The following is a 16,605-nucleotide window of genomic DNA, read 5'->3' as shown; positions in this document are numbered from 1 at the left end:
AAATTTCAACAAAAAAAAAGTAAATTTTCAAAAATAAAATATATGGAATTTTTTTTATTGTCAAACGGGCCCGGCCCTTAAACACATTTTTCCGTAAAGTGAGAGCCGACAGAAAGCAAGCCGAAACCTGGCAGACTTTGGATTACTGTATCTAAAAGCAAACCGATTCTTGATCTATAAATACATTTTGGAGGTTCTTGTGTCGAATTCAATCATGGCTAGCTCTTCCTTGGTGGTCAGAACTTCTGTTCCAAAGGAAATAATGAGAGGGCAAATTAGTGAAGTACTGATTAGAAGTTGTAGCGGTCCTGTGGTGAGCAGATGTGTGGCTCCTTGGTTGATGCTACTGCCGGAGTTTAAGGAGGACAGCACCGTCTTCAAATTCTACAGACTGGCAGAAGGGGATGTCATACAAGTACAACATGAGCAGCAAGTGATGATGCCTGATATTGATTCCGTTTGCTTGGGTTCATTATCCAAGGGATGGCTTGTTTGTATACAGCCTAAAGATTGTCTTCTCTTCATGTTTAACCCACTTTCTGGTAAGACTATCCAGCTTCCATCCATTGAAACTTTCCCCTGTGTTAACGGCGTTATTCGGAACAGTGTCAGAGTCGAATGCTTTCTTAACCACCAATCTATTCCCTTAACCCCACAACGTATGTCTTCATACATTGTCGAAAAGATGATCCTTTCATCCCCTGATCCTATGGAAGAGGACTGCATAGCGTTGGTCATTTACGGGCCCCACCAGCGACTCGCATTCTGCAGGAGGCCTGGCATAGCTGAAGCCAATTCGTGGACTGCACTCGACGGTCCCTTACGCGAGTACACTCAAATTGTGTTCCACAGTGGAAAGAAACTATTTTTTGCTCTCACCCAAGATAAGGAGCTTGAAGCTTGGGATCTCCACAATGATCCAACTAAGAGGTTTCTCATCCAGATTGAAGATATAGGCTGCAGTGATGATTGGCCCTCTTCTGCTGCGGATGATACTGAGCTAGAGTGCAAGTCATGCTACTGTTGGGACACTGATTACTTGGTATATGACCACCAAAGCCAGGAGCTTTTTGTTGTTACACGCTACATAGCACATGGCATTGCCCAAGATGGGACTCTGATATTGCCTGTGGAGAACGCTGAGCGCGAATATCCCTATAAGACTCAAACTTTTGATGTTTTCAAGCTTGATTTTATAGACCATGATCGTGTGGAGCTTCAATACTTGCCAGGCAGCCTTGGCAATCGTGCATTCTTCATTGGTTCCAATCCCGGCTTTGCTCTCTCGACCACCATGTTCCCGGAATTGAGGCCCAATTCTATTTACTTTACAGATGATCTAACTTATGCTTACATATTTAGGGAAGAGCCTAATTGTGGAGGTCATGATTTGGGGATTTATGACTGTAAAGAAGGAAGCTTTTTATCCTGTTACTACCCTGTCGATGTAGACAAGATACAAAGGATTCTACCAGCTCCTATTTGGTTCACCCCTGATGTTGATGCAACATGCTTGGCCTCCACTTTAGGTCTCTCCCTTTAGTTTTAAACTTATTGCGGATCATGTATGCAGCACTGGTGTTGGCTTATTATTAGTATTTTTTTCTTTTAAGTAAACTCTAGGTTTCTGTTTATGTAGCTCCAACATCTGTGCTAATTAGCTGATGTCCTAAGTAATTTGATGTCGAGCCAGTTACTTTTCCAGTCCATCTTACTCTTAATTGTTTATCCTGCATTGTCTAAGAATCCTCCTGGCAAGGTTTATGTGACTTAGGCACCTTGTTCTTAGCATAGGTAGCACCTTGTTCATAATTCCATGTGGTATTCAAGTGTTGTATTTTATTTGTGACAAGCTAATAGTGGATAGAGATCAAAAAAGCACTGGAGCTCTTTCATTGTGCAGGTCAACAACGTGTTCTACTGTATGATGTAAGGTGTCTGCTTACCTGCAACACCTTTCCCCTGATCCAACCTGAGCTATATAATCTAGAATCTCTTTGTTTACAGGTACACAGAGAGCTATAAAAGCACATGCTGAAGTAGAGAGGACTTGTAGATGAGCATGGCTAGTTTCATAGCCACACAACATGCGCCTGCTAAAAGGATTTATGCACGCGTATGAGTTGTTTCAATGATTGCTGTCCTTATATATGAATATGAGCCTTCTCCAACTCTGTACTACTTAACCAAGTTTGGTGGCCTTTATCGAGAAACTGAAAGGCTGTCTAGTCGCATGATGAAAGCTACAAGTGAGGGATATATCTCGCTCAAGTATCTACTTGTCGATGAACTGTATTTGAGGTTCTTAATGTAGCCATTCAATCAATGCAAATGAAATGTAAGTGCGCTTCTTACTTGGTAGGTATCACATTCCAGTAGCACAGCATCTTCAATTACTGCCCCATCTCATACTCTTGTCCTCAACCCTCACATTCCAGTAGCTGATTTCATAAAACTGCATGTACCACCAAACTAAGTGTATGACTTTGACTTTGTCTGCTTACATAGTCTATATTCTAAATTAACTTTCTAAATTTTCTGTAATATGAAAGATAATGTTCAGCTGTATACATCAACCATCCCAATGATGGAGTCCCTCACAATAAACATCAAATTAGCCTGCCTGATAGTACTATGCTTCTCACGTCCTTCCAGTATCCATCAAATTTGTGTACAGATACCTAGTCTCACTGTTTTGAGTAAAAAGGAATAAAGCAACAATTTGATATCTTTTACACAAGAGAAGTCAAAATTTTAGTCCATATCTCAAATAGTAGACCTTACATTATTCTTAAGGAAAGTGCATCTGGTATGAGGTATCACTTCTCTTCTAAGTCAACAACATCCATGGGAAGGTCTTCCAAATTTATCAAGCAGAGAGTTTGAGAGAGAACTCAGCTTGATTATTCCCTCAAGCCAAATAGCTAGTGTACATACTCTAAGAAAGAAAAGAGAATCAAGCTATACTTTATTTACAAGATCCTACGAGATTCTAACAACACTTGTTTGCACCTGAAATTACACATGTGATCATACCTTTCTTAACAAAATGATATGTATGATGAGACAAAAGGAAACTACTACCAAGCAGCAGAAAGATATGAATGAAAAGGGAGGATATACTCTGTCATCTGGTTTATCGATTCTGTTGTTTAGGTGGGCTTCTAAGAGTTTGTTCCATATTACAAAGATGGTAAGCAGGAAGGGCTAGAAACTTAACAATTGGATACTCCTCTAGCCCCCACAGACACCTTGTTATATCATCAGGATAACACACAGAAGAAAACATTTGGTATATCACTAGAAGATATCACAAAGTTAACATTTGGATGACTTCAATAAATGCTTCATTCCAAAGGCTAGCGCTATTGCTAGGTGGGAATACAGAGAATTGGAGTCAAATTGAGTAAATCTTGGTTATGTTACTGTTAATGCAGTTTCTAACTGCTGCTGCATCAATGTTTCCTTCCATAGAGAGAGAGGCCAGCTTCTGATCTTCCCTTTGTCGGTGGGTGCAACCTTGAAATGGATCCATCTCCAAACACGATTGCCACACCACTCTGCATTTCTGAAAAAGAATCTTTTAGAACTATTCAAGTAACCAAAATGAATGTGAATGGTGTCGGAGTGTAGTAGATGTGATCCCTCCCTAGTATGTTTGAGCTTTGACTACTGTATAAGCCATCACTATACTGTTATATATGGATGACATTATTATTCAGTGAGTCACTATTGTTTTTTGACACATGATATGTCCTTACTTTTGTGCTATTCAATTTAATTATGGTTATGACTATGCACTTATGCGGTTGCTTAGTGAATGCCTTGATGTTGTTTAATTTAAACACAAGTTAAGATGGTTCACTTAATGGAATAAATTCAGCAATCCCCTGAGTTGCATGCTGCATTTTTTTAATTAAAAGAAAGATCTAGTACTAATGTTAAAGTAAAGTCACACTAAGCAGCTCAAAATTGACTACATGTCCACCAGCACTACCAGTGCAACAACAAAAAAAAAAGAGCAGATGAAAAGTGAGTCCAAACATGAGAACTATGCTAAACACGCAGAAAAAAGTAAGAGCATAAAACATTTTTTCAAGGCAAGGAGACAAAATATTAACCAAAAGGCAACAATAGTGGGCTGAACGCCGGGTCTTGGGGTCGTGACCTGAAGGGATCTTTTCAACTTTGTATATTAACTGTGATGATCGGACTAGTCGTATTGAGTTCTAACGCTCCATTTTGCGATTCAAGACTTTGATTAGGTTTATTTGATATTTTATGACTTATGTGCATGGTTGATTTCGATTTCCGAGAGGTTCAAGAGTGTTTTGGAAGAGTAATTTTCTTTCTAGAAGCTTTAAATTGAAATAGTTCGACCAAGATTTGCGTTTTGAGTAAATGATCCCGGATTGGTGATTTGATGATTTCGTTAGGTATGTATGATGATTTTGGACTCGTACGTATATTTGGTTTGGCTCCCGGGTGACCCGAGACCATTTTGGCGCTTCTAGATGGAAATTTAAACTTTAGAACTTTCAGAATATTTGGATTTGATTCTTATTTCTTGTTTTGATGTTGTTTTTGATGTTTTGAGTCTTCGAGCAAGTTCGTAGACTGTATAGACTTGTTGGGATGATTGGATGGGGTCCTGAGGGGCGCGGGGTGAGTTTCGTGATGATTTCGGACCATTTTTGTTTATGTTTTAGTTGCTGGTTTCTAGTGTGATTTTAGTGCTTTGCGAACTCGGAGCTAGTCTCGCATTCGTAGAAAGTATTTTGAGGCAGTGGGGGTTTGCTCTTAACAAACGCATAGTGGGGTCGCGAACGTGAAGGCTTGCAAGGGGGACTGGCCTTAGCGAATGCGAGGGTAGTATCACGAACGTGATGGTCTCAGACCATTGGCATTCGCGTTGAGTAGAGTAGTTTTGGCCCAAGGTATTTAATGCTGGAAATCGGGATCTAGGCCATTTTTCAATATTTTTTAGACCTAGACTTCGGATAAAGGCGATTTTTTAGAGGATTATCACCCCAACTTCAGAGATTAATGGTTTAACTTAATTTTGGTTAATTTTCATGATTTTCCATAGATTTTACCCTTAAATCTAGAATTTTAAATGGTAGAAAAGTTGAGTTTTAGGGTTTAATCTTAAGATAGCTAATTTTGGGGATTTAGACCTCATTTTGAGATCGGATCTTGAAACAATTTACATACTTGGGCTTGAAAAAAATGGGTCATCGAAATTTGGTCTTGATTTTGAATTTTGACCATGTGGGACCGGGTTAACTTTAGTTGACTTTTGGGGTTTTCAAAAGATTAAAGCTTTATTGATTGGGATCGCTTCCTATAGCATTCTTTGACTTTCTTGGTTAATATTTGGCTAGATTCGAGTCATTTGGAGGTGTATTCTAAAAGAAAAAATAGTTTTGGAGCTTTAGACTAGCCCGGATGAGGTAAGTTTCTTGCCTAACTTTGGTTTGCGGGAGTTTTTCCTAGAAAATAATATTTTTTTACTACATGCGAGGGTGATGTATATGTGAGGTGACGAGTGTATATACATGTGCTATGGGTATTTATGCCCGGGATAGATTCTAGGATTACTTATTGCTTTGTTGAGTTGCGTATTCTTCTTGACTTATACCTTACTTGATTTCTATGGCAACATGAGTACAATTATCCATGCCAGAAATCGTGGTTAACTTATGATAGCTTAATTGATCACGATGGACTATTCTTGAGGATGGTTATGTACTTGATTTGGCCGTGGTCATACTTTATATCATGAACACATATCTATATCCGCCATTGTTGTGATACTGGAGTTTCTATTTTTATATTTATGCTAAATATCATGTTCAAACCTTATTGCAATGTTGAAGCAAGATATTGACTTGTACATTGTATTGAAGCTAAATATCATATTCAAGCTACCTTTTGATCTGGGTAGTTTAGGATTTTAACTCTGTTTATGTAAATTTCAAATAGACATTGTATTTATTTTTCATATCAGTTTGTAAATCTAAACCGTAGTGGCTCATGACTTCTACTACCAATCATTGGGTTATTGTATAGAAATTTAGTTATTTCACTTACTGATTTTTATAAATTTCATTAGAATTGTGTTGACTGATATTTGACTTACCTAGCGGGTTGTGTTAAGTATCATCACGACTACGTGAATTTCGGGCCGTGACACAAATGCACACGTTAATACTAAATTGTTCATCTTTACAAGTTCAAGAGATATTCAGTTATTTTTTATTTAATATAATAAATAGGTGGTGCATCTTCTTTAACGTACCTTACTATTTCGTATAAATCGTTCTACACAAACTTTAATTGATTGTCACGAAATACACGTACAACACATGTAATCTAAAGCTAGTATAAACTAAAACGAAGGGAGTGTTTAATTCAACTAATCCAACACATGCTCTTATAGCCTAATGACATTCGAGTATTTTTATAGTATGAACCTTGAGGTCATATGTTATTTGTCACTATAGTAAGATTTATTTTATAAATAGTAATATTATAAACAATTTTTATTATCAGTGTATTTAATTTGTCATATCAGGTTAACAATAAGTATTTTAAGTTACCAAAATTAGACTTAGTATAAAAAATATCAATTCATGATGTAGTGTAGAATACAATTAATCTATACAACAAATATACTGATAGTAGAGATAATCTATTGTAGTATAATCTAGGGAAAATGTCCAAATATATCCCTCTACTTTGGTATATGTTCACATGTACCCTCCGTTATACTATAGGGCTACATCCACCCTCACCGTTACCCAACTTTATAAAAATACCTAAAACGAAAAGCTACCAGATATTAGGGATGACCCGTTTTTAAAATAAAAAAATTTCGACCCATCGACCCATAACCCGTTTAACCAAATAAATGCATCATATAAATAAAAAAAACCCATAATTTTATACGGGAAACACTCAAAACACACTTTTTTCATCATAGAAAAATCGAGAAGTGCCATGTCTTATGATTTTGCTACCAAAATTTCTCTGTGAACGCTGCAAAGGTGCAGTTTTTCTTCCCTAATTTCGCTGATTGTGCTTATTTAATTTGGTTTCTTGTAAGATTGCATTCTATTTGAGTTAACTGGTTTAGAGTTTTTTTGAGTTATGTTTTGATTTTGAGGAATGAGCGATGAATTTTGTCTTTCTCTGGTAGAGCACACACGAAGCAGATCTAAGAATTGCAGGAAATACAAGGGATCCCATGGGTTTATTTGGTTAAACGGGTTATGGGTCGATGGGCAGAAATTTTTTTATTTTAAAAATAGGTCATCCCTAATATCTTATGACTTTCCATTTAATGAAGTATATTTTTATAAAGTTGGGTAATGGTGACAGTGAATGTGATCACACAGTATAACGGAGAGCATATCTTAACAATATATCAAAAGGCATAGGGCCTTTTCCCTATAATCTATTATAATGACAAAGAAAGAGAAAAAAGAAAAAAGAAAAATGTAAACCAAATTTTCACTTCTGTTGAAAAGGGCAAAAAGAATGAGAAGAACAGTGTCAGTCTTTTATGTTTGAATTCAACCAACGGAAAATGTAGGTGAAGAGTAGGTAAGGTCCAGCGATGGAGAATAGAGAAGACCTAACGTCAATCCTTCCGTTCTTACCACTGTGTCTCCGGTCATCTTCCCTCTTTTGGCCACCGCCTGTTGTTGAAGCACTTAAAGCCCTCTCTCAAGGCCCTCACTATAGCAACGTTAACTCCGGCCAAGTCCTCTCCCTCGCCATCTCCGACATTCGAAACTCCCTCTCCCTCCCTGAATTTTCAATTTCCTCCTCCGCTTCTGACGGTTTTGCCCTCTTCTTTGACGACGTAAACCTTTTCCTTTTCACCTTCGATTCTCTGTTTATTTTATTATTGTATGGTGTTTTTTATTGAATGAATGGTGAAAATGTTTTGGTGCAGTTAATTCCTAGGGCAGAAGCTGCTAAATGGTTCGAACAAGTGGTGCCCAAATTAGCCTATTTGCTTTTGCGGTTGCCTTCCTTATTAGAATCTCACTATGAGAAGGCGGATGGTGGAATTGTTAAAGGAGTCAATACTGGTCTTCGCTTGTTGGAATCACAGCAATCTGGAATTGTTTTCCTCACTCAGGTTTTATGATGGTTATACTTTGATTATTGAGTAATTTATTTAGGAGTATGTTGTAATTTGCACTATTGCCAACCTCAGCACTTGAGTCATCTGCAACCACTCCATTCTATTGTGGCCCATTTCGTTCCAATGTCAAATAATTTGCCTTTACTATCAAGGACCCTTAACCAGAGGTCTCGAGTTCGACCATGGGAGGGCTTTCCCTTAATGGCCCCCTATGCTGTGCGGATCTGGATTAGTCTGATAATTGAATTTTGGATACCAAATGGTTGAACGTTTAAAATAATAATAAGTTATCTTTAAAAGCAAATTAGGGCCTCTAAAAACTAGAATTTTCTAAACTTCACAATAAATCGTAAGCCAGCATGCAAGTTTCTAACCAGAATAAAGTGACCCAAAAGTACTCCTGGCAAACACTAAACTGTAAAAGAACATAATACTAAGCTTCTACTAACAAATTTCAGAGGATTACTTGCAGATTATGGTGTCATACATTTGAACGAATAGTAAGGTTTTCTTTGAAATTTGTTAAAAGTATAATTATTTCGATGAAGTAGTATACTTTTATGCGCTAATGTATGAATCAGAATCTGATTCTTAACTTTTTAGCAAGTATATATAGCGTATCACTGAGCATGATTGTAAATCATTTTCTTGCAGGAATTAGTCGGTGCTCTTCTTGCATGTTCCTTCTTTTGTCTATTCCCGACCAGTGAAAGAGGTGCCAAACATCTCCCGACGATCAACTTTGATCATTTGTTTGCGTATGTTTTATCAGCTGTTTATTTTCTCATAGCTGTTGCGTGTATCTCAAACATTGGTTCTTTCCTACATCTTTCATGTCAGTTGTGTTCTATGTTCTGTTTTAAGGTATGTGAACACAATCTTTTTTCTTTTCAGCTGTAAAAAGCTGCATCTACAAACAGTAACATAGTTTGCTACATTCGAACCGTTGAGTTCCAACAATTTTCCACTAAATCAGCTACAAAAGAATGAGCTTACTTGCAGGCTAACCATCCCCTTATTTTGTCCTACTTCACTTGATTCTGATATAGTTATCATTGTGAAACTCGTTTCCACTTTGAAAAAAAATAAAAGAATTTCTCCACTTCAACAACTTTAACTTGAAAAGAGCTTGTTCATAATTTTTTTGTGTGTATTGGAATTAATAAGGAAGAGTTGAATGTTATATTTTCTGATGTAGTCTTCTCTACCTAAATGGCTACTTTGGCCTTTCACAATGCCATCATTGTTGTTTTTCAGGGCTTTCGCGTTCCATCAAGCATATTTCACACATCCCCTTTCTCTTCTTTTGTATGCCTAAAGTTGCACAACACTATGTAACTCCGAGATGAAAGCATAAATTTATTTCTTTTTGTTGGTTACTTCTAAACTATGGAGTTCAAGAACCAACAATGCACTACTTAATATGTCTAGACTCTAGATTTACTGATTAGCAAGAGTATACGTGACTCTGCAATGAAAGAAAGAAAAACTTGTCATAGTTCCACTTTCCAGAAGCCCCATCTAACACCAGAGAAAAATGTAGCATTGCTATGTTAAAGCATATGCCTCAGTATGTTCTAACAGCTCGCGCAAATGGATTGGGGATGCAAAGCTAGAAGCTATGAGAGCACTAAAAGAAACAGTCCGTTCTGAACTCTGAAAGAGGTTGATATGGTAAACCATCTTGTTAAAATGGAGGATACATTTTAAATGTATTAGTGGCATTAGTTGGCAATTGAATTGGAAGTAAAGCTTAAGAACTCTTAAGCAGAACGTGTTATGAAGAATGATGAATCCAATCGTTGTTAGTCATTTTGAGAAGTTTTCGTTAGGTGTTTGAGAGAACGAAATTGTTGTAAATGAATGAAGCATGTTGAAGTTGAGACCTTTACATAATACTGACACTTTGTACCCATAGCTATCACTTAGTGAGGAGTTTGATATAGCATTCTGAGATCGGTAATGGCGGTCAAGCTGTTTCACAAGAAAAAAGGCTCTAGGATAGGATCCTAACTATGGTTTATCAGGAGTAATCCAAGGCTGTAAAAAGCAGTGTATAGTTTTCCAGTTCTGAGACTATTTATGGAAATGATCTAATGAAGTCAGAAGCTATTGTCTTATGCTCTTTTATGGTTGGTTGCAACATGCCATTTTATGAGTCCGATTATCTGAATGCAGAAAGGTAGTTCACCTGGTGACAAACATGTTTTTCAGGTATTTATATGATCATTATGACGAGAAACTTGAAAATAAATTAAAGTGCATTGTTCACTATTTTGAGAGGATTGCCTCATCAATGCCCGGGGGCTACATGTCATTTGAGCGGAAAGTTCTTGCTCTAGAACATGGTACATTTTGTTTTCCTTATCCAAAGGAAAATTTCTGGAGCCAATCCAATATTTCCCTTTGCCCTTTTAAGGTAAGAGATGAAACTATATTTTTCTATTTGGTGATAGAAGATCTTACGTTCGAAAGGATGACATCTTTCTGTTTCTTTTTAGATTTCCAATTCAGGCTTCATTGAAGATCAACCAAATGAAGCTATAGAAGTGGATTTTGCGAACAAGTATCTTGGAGGTGGTGCTCTCAGTAGGGGCTGTGTACAGGTTTTTATTTCTCAACATAGTTTCAGTTTTATCTTTTGATATATTTGTTAGCTATTACTCCATATATATATATATATATATATATGAGAGTAGAACTTATAAAAAAGAAAAAACTAAGAATGCGTTAAGAATATAAAGGAAGAGGGATCCTATTTATTTACTGGAGTATTAATTTAAAGAAGATAATATTTTCTGGTTTTTCTTGCTCCTAATTTGCTTTAATTTAGATGTATCTAATTTGGTGATTTAATATATATTTCTCTCGTTTAAATTCTAATTCATGCAACCTCTGTCTCTTTGAGACATATATAACTGGACATATCTAAAATGTTATATTGATATTTCCTTGGTTAGGAAGAGATTCGCTTTATGATCAATCCAGAGTTAATTGCTGGCATGCTTTTCTTGCCTTGCATGGCAGACAATGAGGCAATTGAAATTGTTGGTACAGAGAGGTTCTCAAATTACGCTGGGTGAGCTTAGTTTGAGAATTAATTTCATTTTACATAAGCAAGTTAACTTATAATCAAATTTTCTTGCTAATTTATTTTGGCTGAAATTTCCTATTTCACAATGAAGTTTTATTGGCAGTTTTTACCTTTAACTGCAATTCCATAATTTTTTAATATGTATAATCTAATGTTAAATGTCTCTGATTGGTGTAGATATGCTTCTTCGTTCCGTTTTGGTGGTGACCACGTGGACATAAAAGAAATTGATGTTCTTGGAAGGCGTAAGAGGAGAATAATTGCAATAGATGCTCTAAGCAGCCCAGGAAAAAGGCAGTACAGGATTGAATGCCTCCTAAGGTATGTGAGTGTTTATTACACTGGAAATCTTATTTGGAGTAAGATTCTCTCTTAAGGTCAATTGGGTCATAAAAGAGATTACTGTGAATCTGTCAGCACTTTGATTATTTTTGAGCTCCAATTGGGTTCTGTTTTTTCTTAGAAAGGAAGTATTAGTGAGGTTTAGTATATCCAAAGCTGAGAAGGAAGTAAAAGTTTATGAGCTGATGTTCTGGAGTTGATGTTAGATAAAAGTGGCTGTCAATTAGATGCTGTCAGTCAGGTGGTTTGTGTTCTATTCCACCTATGTTTATGTTAAAGAAATGAATGGATTAGTACATACCCACATAATCGACAAAACTATCTTGTGAATAGATCCTTGCCTGTCAGGCATGCCTATGCCATGAAATTGACCAGAATTGGTTGAAATAGAACTTAATCCATAAGTTCCTGAGAGAAGAGATGGTTTACTTTTGGGATCATTTGAATGAAAGATTATGAACAAGACAAACCGTGGATGGCCTGGGTATAAGTATTTCAGGATCTAACAATATGTCGTCAGTCGTAAGATTTTACTTTCATAAGCCATTTGGATTTAAGGTATTCGGGTAAACACGAGCATGAAAAAACCAGAGTTGAGGAATGAGGGCAATAGACACAATTATCATTTTGATAAAAGCTTATAGATACTTTTCACTTCCAGAAATTAGATTAAGCTAGGTGAAATTCATTTAGCAAATTCACTGGGGAATGACATGGCTGAGTTTATGATTTCATATGGGTATGTTCATAGTTGTACTTCTCAATTTATTTTCTCCTTGCACATAATTTAGCTGATTTGCAATTTGTTTTCTTACATTATGTATGTATGTGTACTATTTTCATCTGCGCGTTTTTTCGCTAAAGCCCACACTTTAATTGCTCTTTGCACTTAAAGTAAAAGACTTGGTGCTTTCGGCCCCTTTCGCGCTTTGACAACACCGAGTCCTTCAACTTGTTGTAGGGAAATTAACAAGGCTCTTTGTGGTTTTCTGGATCATTTTAAGTGTCATCAGTATCAAAAGCTTTTTCAAGATGCTGGCTTCCTGGGACGTCAGCATGATCTGAGTGATGAAGAATCTGGTGGACATTCTGAAGTTTATCATTTGGTAGTATCTCCCTTCTTACTATTTTTAGATCCTCCTACTTTCTCATTTTCTTCACTGCTTCACCCCCTTTTCCCCCTCTTTTTCGGAATCTCTCCAGTTATGCTATCCGTGTTCTAAAAAACAAATTGTTTGACTTGCTTTTTGGCTATTTATTATCCTGTCACCAATAGTATCTTGGAAATCCTTCAACATCATCTCAAACAATTGAGGAAACTTTGGCTAGCCAGTTGCTCAAAAATCATGAGGCACACTATTGTCAGCCTTCAGACTACCAGCAAGAAATCGGGGTTGTGACAGGAAATTGGGGTTGTGGTGCTTTCGGTGGGGATTCTCAAGTTAAAGCTATGCTTCAATGGCTTGCTGCATCTCAGGTTATTCTCTCCTTGGACATTTTTCCAGCATTTTGTTACAGGAATGTTTCTCTCATGCAAGGCAAAGAGTAGTCTTTTGCTTTCACCCTTTATATAATTCTCATGCTTTATGTTCAAGATTTCATCAGATATCTGATTGTTTTATATCCCTTTCACTTTCCAACGCATCATGTCACATAAAATGGTTAATGGCAATATATAAACACTTTATGCCCCTGTATATTCATGTGAAGGCGTGAGCACCCATTTTTTTCCCTTGAACTACTTTTCCTAATTCGTTTTACTTTGATTTTTTTTTTTTTTTTTTTTCAAATTTTTTCTCCTTTCTTCTCTGACAGGCTTTCAGACCTTTCATCTTGTATTATACATTTGATTTGGAAGCACTGCAGATGTTGGGACAGGTACTAGTCTTCTAAACTATGAGATTGTCTTTGAGAAGGTTTCTGCTTGAAAGGGAATACCTTTTAATTTTGAACTTCCATTTCATGGGATGTTTGCCATTTGTTATTTGTGAATCTCTTTGGTTTAGTGTGAAAGTTAGTAGAGGCTGCTTGCTCTTTAGATTTTAAAGAACTGTTGTATCTGACTGCTTTCTTTGACATTACGTGACAAAAAGGCTCCTCTGCTATAGAAATTTTGTGTAATTTTTAATACTCGCTATGTTTTGATGGTTATTGATGCTAGAAATGGTAAATGAGGTTTGTCCTTATGTTGGTCCTGCCTTTTGTGATCCTTATGTTGGTCAAATAATAGATGCATAAATTTGCTCGCTAGGAAATCTTGACTTTTTTGTTTGCTGTAGCTGTAGCACCAATGTACTAGGTTTTAATATAATATAGATATGATCATACACCACAAGCATCTTCAGGACTTGGTAGCATATATATATATATTTCATTGTTGACATTCTTTGTTGATAACCTGGAATAGGTGGCTCAATGGATTTCTTCACAGGGGTGGACTGTTGGGGAGCTTTGGAATATGTTGGTGGAATACTCAGTCCAGAGGTTGAGGGGAGAAAGTGGAGCTGGCTTCTTCAGTTGGCTCCTTCCATCGTTGAAATCCCATGATACTATTTTGCTCGACAATTCTCATAATGTTTAATTTTTTCTGGTCATTTTATTATACTGCTGCTGCATGGGAGTATATCATTTTCACACGTTATTTTAGAGTTAGTGTGTCCTTTTTCATGAATATGACAGAGACTCCTGCATCCTATAAATTATCAAATTTACACTTTATTCTAATTAAAATTTAGGAATAATTGCTGATCTTACACTTTTCGACTTGTGGATGTGTTTAGGCCACGTATTTGTCAGGAATAGGAAATCTTAAGAGTTGGTATAACACTGTCCCTTTCAATTTTCAATTTATATGATTTACTTTGACTTGATACAGTTTAAGAAAAAAAAAAAAAACTTTTGAAACATGCGATCTTAAAAGCTTTGTTGGGCCATGATATTTGTGTGACTATAAAAGTTTTTCATCAAAGGTAAAGTGGGTAATGCGGTCCTAAAAGCTTTGTGGGGTCATGATATTTGTGTGGCTATAAAAGTTTCTCATCAAGGATAAAGTGGGTAAAATAAAAAGTTTAAAGATTGTTTCTAAATATAGAAAAATGTCATTCTTTTTGTAACAAACTAATAAGGAAAGTGTGTCATTTAAATTGAAACAGAGGGAGTAGCTTGCAAACCTGTAAGGTCTACCAAAAGAATTTATTAAAAAAAAAATCTCCTCAAACGTAGTAGATATCAGCAGTAGGATACCGAATTCGAAAATCGAACCGCAAAAGTTGCTTAATGGCTTATTGGTATCGGGTTATCGGTTTAACAGATGGGGAACATATTGAAATTTTATTATTAATGACTTATCGGTTTGGGGGCGGATCTTATCGGATAAACCGTTAATCCGTTAAGAATTAATTAATATATATATATATATATATATATATATATATATATATATATATATATATATATATATATATATGAAGGGTTATATATATATATCCCTTCTACAGTTCCACTTATCCACTGTTGAAGAATTTCCATTTTTTTCTGTTGCTCAAACCTATAACATGCCAACAATCTCCTTCTTTGCATGTTATAAATATATAGGTAAATGAGATCCTAATGCCACTAGATGGACCAGATTGTCCATTAAATGATGTTTTGCACTTAATGTTGTGGTGGTAAATAATTCACAATATTCATGAAAGAAATAATAATTCCAATAATAGGTTGTCATACGTTCAACTATTATTGTACACATTTAAGAGACACCGCAAATTTTAATTAATTCATTATATTTTGTATGGTTTTCATGTTGGATTGAAGACAAAATTTTAGAAAATTGTAGATGCATTCTGTGCAATGTCATTTAAAAAGCAAACTTAGTTAGATTGTGAAATGAGAAATATACTTTAATTCTCTCTGGAGTACTTCATCTCATGCTTCCGCACGGATTCTAACATATATATATATATATAAAGTTAGCAATAGAAAAAGTGATGTGGCATATCTCTTTGGCCATGAATCACACTTATCTTTATTCTCAATTTTTTGATATTTTTTCTATTTATGTGCTACATTAATGTATCCAAAAATCACTTCTTAATTACATTCTCTAATTACACCTCCTCAGTTACTCTTCTTTCTCTTTTCTTAGAAAGCCCAAAAGACTTTTCTTAGAAAGCCCAAAAGACTATCATTAATTCAGTGATCAATTTATGCAATGAATATCATAAAAATAGGGCTATAAGAATACTGTGGGCTTCTTCAACAGCCAACGCATCCGCCAATTTAGGGACCAATCTTGCCCCCTCGTTTTTCAGCTCTTTACAGGTGCTTTTCAACTGATAATTTAGAAGCTTGATAAATCACTTAGTATCAGATTGGTAATTATTCACTTCATTGTATTGTTATTCAAATTCTTACTTGCACATTTTATGAGAAAAGGGTTAATTGGAGTAAGTAGCTTCTTCACATGCATGAATGAGCTACACGTGTGAGTGAAAGAGTGCAGTGCCCACGGTTGGCATCATCGATGCATGTTCAGGTTCGTCTTCTACTTTATATAAGGCTCACGTGTTATTTTTCGAATGAAATACTTTTTATGAGATTAATATCTAAGGTTGATTCTCATATGAGTTCTAACATATTAAGCTACGAATAAGCTTGCTTTACTATAGATTATGAGAGAGTAATTTGACCATGAGAGGGTAATTTGATATCCATTAAAATGTATTTTTTTCTTTTTCGTTTTTGTTTATTATTTTTTTTTCAAGGCAACAGTCACTCAACTCATCTCATAAGCTCATACTCTCGGCTCTCAGCCCTCAATACACACTCTTAATAGGTACTTGTGCTCACTGGGGGTGTACAGACTCCGGAGGGGCTCCTATAGTCCAAGCGCTATATTGTTGCGGCGTGCAGCCCGACCCAATACTACTGCGGCGTACAGCCCGATCCGATATATGGCCCGAAGGCTTGTTGCGGCGTGCAACCCGATCCAATATTGTTGCGGCGTGCAGCC

At 36.2% G+C, this 16,605-nt stretch overlaps 2 protein-coding genes across 2 annotated transcripts; both read left to right on the top strand.

Moving 5' to 3' along the window:
* The first annotated feature begins 86 nt into the window (after positions 1-86).
* On the top strand, positions 87-3,745 carry LOC104099739 (uncharacterized). The gene is made up of 2 exons (XM_009606828.3): positions 87-1,529; positions 2,008-3,745. The coding sequence occupies exons 1-2, from the start codon at positions 215-217 to the stop codon at positions 2,058-2,060; spliced, it is 1,368 nt and encodes a 455-aa protein (XP_009605123.1). The 5' UTR covers positions 87-214; the 3' UTR covers positions 2,061-3,745.
* Positions 3,746-7,487: 3,742 nt separating this feature from the next.
* LOC104099737 (poly(ADP-ribose) glycohydrolase 1-like) lies at positions 7,488-14,347 on the top strand. The gene is made up of 11 exons (XM_009606825.4): positions 7,488-7,870; positions 7,964-8,152; positions 8,813-8,916; positions 10,373-10,577; positions 10,660-10,764; positions 11,119-11,237; positions 11,430-11,573; positions 12,556-12,700; positions 12,871-13,071; positions 13,410-13,472; positions 14,002-14,347. Exons 1-11 carry the CDS (start codon positions 7,622-7,624, stop codon positions 14,173-14,175), a joined length of 1,698 nt encoding a protein of 565 aa, XP_009605120.1. The 5' UTR covers positions 7,488-7,621; the 3' UTR covers positions 14,176-14,347.
* Positions 14,348-16,605: the final 2,258 nt, after the last annotated feature.

This window comes from Nicotiana tomentosiformis, chromosome 6, assembly GCF_000390325.3.
Source record: "Nicotiana tomentosiformis chromosome 6, ASM39032v3, whole genome shotgun sequence".
Classification (NCBI taxonomy): domain Eukaryota; kingdom Viridiplantae; phylum Streptophyta; class Magnoliopsida; order Solanales; family Solanaceae; genus Nicotiana; species Nicotiana tomentosiformis.
The sequence above is the reverse complement of the archived record's forward strand: the minus strand, read 5'-3'. Positions and strand labels throughout refer to the sequence as shown.

What these genes read in the sequence shown, in the direction of transcription:
- LOC104099739 (XM_009606828.3), top strand. Translation starts at nt 215, where the DNA reads ATGGCTAGCTCTTCCTTGGTGGTCAGAACTTCTGTTCCAAAGGAAATA. An exon ending in ATGCTTGGCCTCCACTTTAG is followed by an intron (nt 1,530 to 2,007) that starts GTCTCTCCCTTT and finishes CTTTGTTTACAG; the next exon opens with GTACACAGAGAGCTATAAAA.
- LOC104099737 (XM_009606825.4), top strand. Translation starts at nt 7,622, where the DNA reads ATGGAGAATAGAGAAGACCTAACGTCAATCCTTCCGTTCTTACCACTG. An exon ending in TTGCCCTCTTCTTTGACGAC is followed by an intron (nt 7,871 to 7,963) that starts GTAAACCTTTTC and finishes GTTTTGGTGCAG; the next exon opens with TTAATTCCTAGGGCAGAAGC. An exon ending in AGGTTCTCAAATTACGCTGG is followed by an intron (nt 11,238 to 11,429) that starts GTGAGCTTAGTT and finishes TGATTGGTGTAG; the next exon opens with ATATGCTTCTTCGTTCCGTT.